Below are 8835 nucleotides of genomic sequence, written 5' to 3'. Positions count from 1 at the left end.
AGTAAATAAAGCGGAACACTACAGCAAAAGGAGTGGGAGGAAATGAGACATGCTTATCGTTAATATTTCATACATTGTTGTTTGTTTGGTTGTTTTTTTTTCCAAATAAAAAATGCCCACGTCCTACAGCCTACTGACACTAAAATAAAGCATGCTTTATTTGGGGGGAAAAAATATATATATATATATATATATATATATATATTTCCATAAAGTCTACCCCGCATGCAAATCGCCGCCTGGGCAGCTGTTGTTTCAGCGGCGGGGCAGCCCGCCCCGCCCACGCACCGCACCTCAGCCTCCACCAGCACCCGAGCAGCCGGGGGTTAATTAGCAGCGCTAATTAGCTGCTGCGCAAAGGCGGCGCCGACGCCGGGCTTCAGCAATGGGAGGAGGACGCGCCTGTGACTGATGGCGGCGCTGCCCAGTCAGGGCGGGCGCGGCGGGGAGGCGGTGCCTCACAAAATGGCCGGCGGGGGCGGTTACGTGCGCCGGATGCCGCAGCTCCTGCTGCGGAGCCGCTGAAGGAGAAGCCCTGGGGAGTGGCGGCGCCGCCGGCTCCTGGGGACGGAGAGACGGGCGGTGGGGCGGCCGGAGCCATGTTGAGCAGCGGGGCCAAGGCGGCCAAGCCGTCCTTCGTGTCCTACGTCAGCCCGGAGGTGCGGGGCGGAGCGGGGCTGCCGGGTCCCCGCAGCGGCGGGGAGAGCGGGTCGGGGGCTGAAGGGGCTCCGTGGGGTTGTGGGGGGTCCTGCGTGGGGCTGTGGGGTCTCCGTGGGGCTGTGGGGGTTTCTTTCCTCAGTCCCGTCTCTTGCAGAGCCTTCTGTTGGTGCTTCGGCTCGAGGTCTGCTCACTGAGGGTGTATTGTTGGTGCTGTTAGCGCTGTGGTTGGGCTCTGCTCGTTCTGGTAGCCGGCGAGTAACAGTTGTCCGGGAAGGTTAATTTTCGTGGAAACTAGCCGTTTGCCCTTGTTTTTCCTTCAGAATTCTTTGTGAGCTGTGGGAAACTGATTATTCTCGATTTCTGTCCTCTTGATAACTAAAGGAAAATGTTTTTCCTTGTCTTGTTAATTAGTACTGGGTTTATCACTGACAGAACCTTGAAGAATGTTGTTTTATTTTTCAGTGCCTCTAAAGCACCCATGCGATTATTGCAGCCTGTTCAAGGCAACTGTGCTGTTTAAAGCTTATTTTCTTGTTACTGGTAGCAATTTTGTTTTTATTCTTTTTTTTTTTTTTTTCCCCTCATCTTTATGATCTGTAGTCTTGTAATTTTATTTCAAAAGCTTTCTGTCTTCTCTGTATACTCCCTGGTGAAAAAGGATATAAACAATAGGTACAAAGATTTCGTGAGTCTGCCAATAAATCCAGGTGAAGTCAGTCTTTCATTTTAGCAAGGTGTTTACGTAGTACAAATAAACAAAAACGTTTACACTCAAGAAGCTGAATTTTTTGTGAAAGTAGGAGCTTCGCTTGTTGGACTTACTGGAAGATATTTCACCATTAAAACAAGCATGCTGGACAATTAAACTTCATGAAAAAAATGACCAGTGGTAAAAGCTGCCAGTCATATGTGGTATGGTAAGGCATCAATGAATAAAGAGTGCTTTAACGTGATGGTAACTACTGTAGTGTAACTCCTCAGGTCTCAATGGCTGCAGGAACAATAATGAAGGTACTTAAACTGGAAGATGAGGTTCTTAATGAAATATCCTGATGTATCAGAGCTTGCCCTCACTTGTTTTTTATTTGTTCCTGTTGCTTTTAACCATCTCCCTGATGCACTTACATTTAAGGACTTTGTGGGCTATTGCAGTGGAAACTTTGAAATACAGCCATGACTTCTGCCACAGAACTACCATCTTTTTGCAGTGCCTAAAAGCTCCTTGAAACTGAGGTCAGGCACTGGTAGCAAGTAAAGCAAGTTTAACTCATTGCCCTGTCAGGCACTGCTGCCTTTCTGACAACCTGTAATTGCCTTATGGGATGGTTACACAGGAAGCTGAAGACTTGAGTGGTTCTTACACGGATTAGAAATACAACTTTAGAGATATGGTGAAACTTGTTGAGGTTGTTTGGGGATCTGGAAGAGCATGGTAGCTATCCTCAAATAAGCAGAAGTGATTATCTGTCAAGGAACTGTATTCTGTGTGAACATGAGAATAACCACCTTCTGAACACAAACTTTATGTATGTTTTAACTGCCATCTTGAGTTTTAAAACTGGGACCAGACAGGTAAAACAGTGGAAATACTTCAGTCCCTCCTAGTTTGGTCGACTGGAAACTGTCATCGAGGTAATGTAATTGCCATGCTAGGGCAGATATTAGATAGCCTGCTTCTCTCAGTAGCAGATGCTTGGGGAAGTGCATGCATGATGGATATGTTTAGTGTGGTGTTTCCTCTGGTAGACCCTGTCAGAAGGTGGGAAAGTGCAGTACAGGGGCTTTGTGAGCTTGAGGGTATATTGAGTTAGAACCTGACTTTGTGGTGGGATTGCCTGTGAGTGTATGGGGCTTTGCTTTGTCTCTCTTTATGCTTCTGACTTGTAATAGGACTTTCTGTCACCCCCGATGCAATACAGAGCAATATAGTAGTGTTATAGTGTAGTCCTTCATGCTGCAACTTTTAGATTTGTTGGGCTTGTCCTCCTTTGCCTGGAAAGTTGTTTGAAACCTAACCTAGAGTTGTTGCTCTAGGTTAGGGGAGCTGTGCAATGAGAAAGTGTGGCAGGTAGAGCTGAATTTTTTTTCTAGTCCCAGTTTGTTTAGCCACCATTCCTCACATGTGAGGGACACATGAGGTAATGTTCAATAAAATCGAGTTAGCTTTAAAATGCATTAGGTTTTTGTTTGAATATGAAGAGAAACAGGAATTCAGTTCCTGTTAATAACATATGGCAAGATGGAAGTAAGGTATGAGCAGAAAATCCTATTTATTAAGGAAGTGAGGTGGCTTCCGCTGTGTTTCCCAGGATGTCTGGAAAAGTGGAGTTTTTGACAACTGACTAAATATAACCTAGTTATGCTCTGCTATATGGAACCACAGATCAATCATAGGTCTGTTGAGAGTGAGCCCATAGGATGTTGATATTAATGACACACTTCCCCTCAGGACAGACTTGGCTACCCTGCAGGAAATGGGGTGAGCACTAGGGTATGAGAGTCAATGTTTTGACATGTCTGATCACAGGCTAGGACTGTTTGTCTATAGAGACACAGAAACTGGGACCAGTGAATTATTTCAGGTTTTCCAACTTCAAAATGGAAAAGCCTTGCAAGGTTAACAAGCTGGATCATACTTCCCATAAAAATCTCAATTTGAATAAAGTTTGTGGTGTCAAATTTGGTTTGAAGCTTACTGCTTATTTCTGTGTGCATTCTGAGAAGTTATATACTATAAGGAGTAATGTGAAAGATTTTAGTTCTTATATTTGCCCTTAAATTTAAAACAAACAGAAATTGTTTCTTGCTTGTAAATCCTGTAATGCTCTTCCATATAATTTCAGAACAGCTGTATTGGTGCCCAGTGGTTGCTTTGCCCAGTCAGAGCTCTGTGAATGGGTATGTGTGTAGAGTCAAAGCAGGATTTGAAAGAGGTGCCAGCTGCTGCTTATTTATTAAATGCAGAATGTGTCCTGTGTGGAATGTAGGTGGAAGTTAAGTAGCCCTTGAAAATATGGGCTCCCACAAATACTTGTTCCCTGTAAATCTTTGTGCTGTATTATGTGTTCCGATGCTCTGTCTGAATTAGTAGTGGAGGTGAAGCATGGTGTAAGGAGGAAAATTTGCTGAAGTGGGCAGCTGGACTCTGAATTGACGTGGGGGAAGCCAGGCACTGAAGTCAGAGGAGATGAAGAGAACAATGTAAGGAAAGAGGAAAGGATAAAAGATGAAACAGCCATGGAAAACATGTGCTATGATCTAATGGGCTATTGGATAATGGAGCTAGGGAAGGAAGGAAAACAGGCGTTTAGAGATTATTTTCAGTGTTATTTTAATTGAAATATAGTAAGTGTCTCCCCTGGATTTTACAGAATACAACATGGGATTAGGTTTGCTTGATCAAGGAAGTCATTCAGAAAATAGCAAGCATGGATTCTGGTTTGCTTCTGAATGCTCTGTATATGCTAACTGTATTTGCAGTATTCTGTTTTTCTTTGAAATTCCAGTAGGGCTGTTAGACATTAATTTGATTTATTTTGCTCAGAAATAGCACATTCACTTGTTTAGCACAATAACTTGCAAGTATTTCATTATACTGTTTAACTTTACAACTGAAAGATAGCTTTCTTAACTATACATTTCTCCGCCCTCTCAGCCTTATAGCAAACCATAATCAAAATGAAGTTCACAGCAAGCCTGAGCATAATGTAGAGCTGTTCTGTGGAGTGATTACTTGTGAAAGCTACATAATACTAAAATACTCTGCGTTCTCACAGCAGTATCTGCTGTCAGCCTTGAAAGAACAGATGTTTCAGCCAGTGCTCTTGAAACCTTGGAAGTGATAACTGGTTCCTCCATGACATGAGTCTAATAAATGTTGTTTTCCCCAGCATGTTTACTAAAATTTTGCTTTCCACTGCTGGAATTACCTCTGGCAAAGATGTCAGGCTATGGGCAAGTGGAAGCTTCACTGTGGGGTAAGATAGGTTCAGAGCTTACAGCATGTAATTTGCTGTAACAGACCACGTATATGGTTCTCTCTGGCATGAGAGATGAGCAATATCCTGTATCATTAGGCCTCGATATGCATTTCGCAAGTTTTTCAAAGAAATTCTTAATTTCATGACAAAATCAGAGTAATCTGGGTGCAGACATACAGGGAATGTTTCTCACTTCTTCCCCTTTTTTGTCCACAGTTTATTTCCCTGTGGAGTGGGAGGTGAGGAATTGCTGTCAGTTGTGGTGAGTCTCCAGGATGCAGAACAGGATGTGGGATCCCTCTCCTGCCCGAACTGTTAGGACCCTGTTAATGCAGCATAACAGCTGCTTGACCTTACTGCCTTGAGCTCAATGTTTGTGGCTTTCATATGCTTCAGCACTTGGTAAAAAGTTACCTCCCCAGACAGACCTGGGGAATACCCTGTAGACCCTCTGCAGTATCTTTTGCAGAGAGAGCTGAATGGAGTCCCTGGGTATTGCGAACTGCGATTGTTCCTTGTACTTGGGTAAATCCCTAGGCTGTCTAAATATTCATAATAGAAGAGGTGAGCCTTTAAGAAAACTGTTTTCTTGATTATTTGCTGCTCTTGAAGCAGAGAATGTGCACAGAGCATGGTGCCCCTGTTCTGGGCACTTCAGGGTTGTTGTAGTGCTGTGCTCTGCTCAGCTGAGGTTGGCTTGGGCTAATGAGAAGGATGGTGAATAACAAATCTGTATGGTGTGACATGCTTTCAGCCTGCAGTTTCAGTATGACTGGGTACTCTGTACTGTTAAAATTAATAACTATAAGGTTTTGATGTGTTGCCTCTTGCTATTTGCTCAGATAACCTGGGAAGAGGAACATAGTCCATGGTAAGTGTGGGAAGCACCTCTAAGTAAGAAGCTTCTATAAAGCCTCCAGTGAAGCAGAGGTCTTTGTTTCTATAATTTTTTGGGGGAAATCCATATTTCTTGCATGGTGTCCTCTAGGTATCTGTTTTTAGATAGCCCTGATAATAGGCTTTCTGTGTTGTGTCTTGAGTAAGAACTACAGATATGCTGCTTGGGGCACTTGGAATGAGGAACTCCAGGTGAAGAAACATCTATGTAGAGGTGTCTGACTTTGAGTGGTTTGTGTCCTTAATTTCAGCAAATGGTCAAAGGGTAAAATTTTCCTAAGGCCTGAGCAGACTTAGCAACTTGTTCAAGGGGATAGACCTGCTTCTGATGCTCCCCTGTTGTTGTTTCTCTACTCATCTTCTGTCCATGAGCCAGTTCTGCTAACAATAGGCAGTAACAAGAAAACCAAGCATAGCAAAAGTACAGACTTCCCAGCTGATGTTATGAACTGTGAATTACCTCACCATGTAGGTGCACAAACCTGGGTGTAAGGGGAGGCAGAGGGGCATAAACTTCATGCCTCTGATTAAACCGATGTTGAGGAAAAAGGACAGACTAAAGTGACTGTCTAAGATTTGTATTGTCCCAAAGTGGTAACCATTAGAAAAATGAAGTTCAAACTGAGAAGAAAGACTAGCTGAATTTCTGGGTTCCTACATAACTCACCAGGAATCAGTGCAAGCTAACAGCTTTTCCTCATGGAGATCTTTGCTTTCTCTCTTAAAAAGAACAAATACGGAATGTTATGTCAGTAGAACTTAACATCTTAATATCCATCCTTGGAAAATGAGCGAGGCAGAATGTATTCATTAGCAATATTCATCTGTTCCCTACTTGCATTCTAGCCATCCCTAGTGCATATGTATGAAAAGTGTCTTTAAAATATCTATGCTTTTATTATGGGAATGCACGTGTTGACTCCGAAATAGAGCTTGCTTCTAGAGGCTCAGAGGTTGGAAGCTGTTGTATAGGAATTCTACCTGCAGTAAGCACTTCAGTTTGTGTTTTTTTTTTTTTTTTGTCAGCAAATAGTGAAACTGGATTTTTAAGTCTTAGCTCTGGTTCTTGTTTGACTGAAGTCTCTTGCTGTGATGCATTTAATTAAAATTCTCGCTGCTTTCAGAAGACAGCCAATTTACCCTCTAACCACTTCTATCATACAGGCAAGTTATTTTGAACCTGTTATAAAAGCTTCATTGCACTTTAAAAAAGATGGATGTGAGCTCAAAGGACTTTTTTGGGGTCAGTTATGTTTTTGGTCTACTTTTCTCACAGCATTAACATAGTGATGCTCATATCTGTAAGAGCGAAATTTAAGCTATTCCTGTATACCCAGAAGTTCTCACATGTCTTATGAGATCTTGCAGAGCAAAGGCTAATGAGGAAAACACCTAGTTAGTATATTACTTTATTCTATAGCAGTAATGGTTGGCATATAGTTTGTGAGGGAACAGTGCTGCATTTAGTGGTGCATAAACAGTGATGACAGAAGGCACGGCTATACAGACACTAGGCAACCCAACATTTAGCTTAGAGCTGCTGGTGGTGAAGACACAACACAGGGAAAACTCATATTTATCTGAATGCAGCAGTGCTCTGCCTGAGCCACATTTGTATAATAATTTTTTAGCTTGAAAACATGAACTTTGATTAAAAATGACTTGTACAAGATTCAGACTTGGGAGTCAAAGGCCATGAAATGTTTTGTTTTCTTGTGTTAGCTGCCAGCTACAGTTAGTGACTCTTCTTCATGACACCACCACTTCTGTTTTTTGTGAACCATTACCACTGTCAGCCTACCTTGAAAGCCTCTGCTGCTCTCATGACAGTTTCCTGGTGTTTCTAATTTTGCTATGTCTCCTTAAAGCTTTGTTTTAGGTCTTCTGAGCTTTGAGAGCAAGTGTTTATGTGAATGGCAAAGGGAGGCTATTTTTATGCTCTCAGGGGCTTTTTTTCTGTGTTTAATCCAGCAAAACTGCTATTGCTTATGTCTCCTTCTGATTGCTTGCCATGATTTGCAAGATCTGGTTCTGGATGCTGGTCACAAACTAAAATTAGTTTGCTGTGGCTCCCTGGGGGGTTCCCATTAACTAATAGCCTTCCATGAAGACTCCAGTGCGTGTGAAGTGACTCTGGCTGCAGGAGGAAGTTCTGATGGGCTGAGCAGGAAGGGTGTAGTATGTCCTCTGGCTTCATAGTCTCTCAGCTGGAGATTTTTAGACCAACTGTCAGCACCTCAAGGATAGAGTAAGTGATACTGAGAGTTGAATAAATCTGTTCTGTGCAGTTTGAGTCCACACTAAAGGATATCCTGTGACTTGTTTTACCTCTTTGCTCTGGGATTCTGAAATCCCTTTCTCTGCAATTTTAGTAGTACTGTTCAAGTGACTTAACTTTGTTTGCAGTAATGCATATAAGAGAAGTAGAAATGGGTAATGAAGGATGAAGCATGGCAAAATTACAAAGGGTACATTAGAAACAAATATTTAGTCATGTGGAAAAGCTTTTGAATGAACTCTGGGAGATGATGTAATGCATCAGCTCTACGCATACCCTGTACTGAAAAATTGTGAACAGTGTTAGTAATGCTTTGTTTTTGTCTGTTCCTTATGCAAGTAATACATTTCCTTTTTTGTTTTTCTAACTGACACTGTGGGTGTCAACTTAAAACTTATCTAGCCAGTAGACCACTGACCTTAAATGGAAGAGCGTACTGCAGTCTTTTTGTCCCTAGTTTGTAAGTATTCTCCATAATTTTCATATTAGCTAGAATGTAAGGAATTTAAGAGAAGGTGCAGTCACAGCATATATTACAGATATGATCTTGCAAAGAAGTAATTACTCTTCTCTTTCTAGGAGATACAGATAAAGGAACCCATAGAAAAGGAAGTAAATCCTCGTTTATTACCAGGTAACTTGTATGTTTAGAATTATATAATTTACAGTATTTTGTTACTTACAAAGATTCTAACTGTTCAGCAAACACCCAAATGACATCTGTGTCCATAGTAGTAAAATAGAGGTTTGGGAGTAACCACTCAAACCGGTTGAATATTTTAAGTATCTGTATTTGCATGGATTACTGAAAAAATATAAAAACTGTTTTTTTTTTATATAGAGAACAGTATCTTCAGGTAAAGCTGCATGTGGCAAATTGTCTATACTTCAGTTTGTCCTGCTTCTTAAAGGTGGCTTTGCCTTTTGTCCTGGGACCAAAGACCAAGAACTAGTAGAGACATAACTTCTAGTTACTTTGCTTCTAGTTTGAGCTGTTCAGGCCTTTCAATGCTTCATTCA

The 8835-nt window shown here is 41.8% G+C and overlaps 1 protein-coding gene across 2 annotated transcripts in view; it reads left to right on the top strand.

Annotated features, from left to right (window-relative positions):
* Positions 1 to 471: 471 nt before the first annotated feature.
* The window catches only part of MTMR12 (myotubularin related protein 12), a 32531-nt gene continuing 24167 nt past the window's right edge, over positions 472 to 8835 (top strand). Inside the window, exons 1-2 of one of the 2 annotated variants that reach the window (XM_084504088.1) lie at positions 472 to 659; positions 8395 to 8449. In XM_084504088.1, coding sequence (XP_084360214.1) covers positions 600 to 659; positions 8395 to 8449 — 115 coding nt within the window. In that variant the 5' untranslated portion in view covers positions 472 to 599. Of the gene's footprint in view, positions 660 to 5493; positions 5512 to 8394; positions 8450 to 8835 lie in introns of those variants that run through there. The other variant, XM_084504089.1, reaches the window with a different exon arrangement.

The sequence above is a fragment of the Aythya ferina genome, assembly GCF_964211825.1.
Source record: "Aythya ferina genome assembly, chromosome: Z".
Taxonomy (NCBI): domain Eukaryota; kingdom Metazoa; phylum Chordata; class Aves; order Anseriformes; family Anatidae; genus Aythya; species Aythya ferina.
Note: the sequence above shows the minus strand (reverse complement) of the source record. Positions and strands in the feature narration are given on the sequence as shown.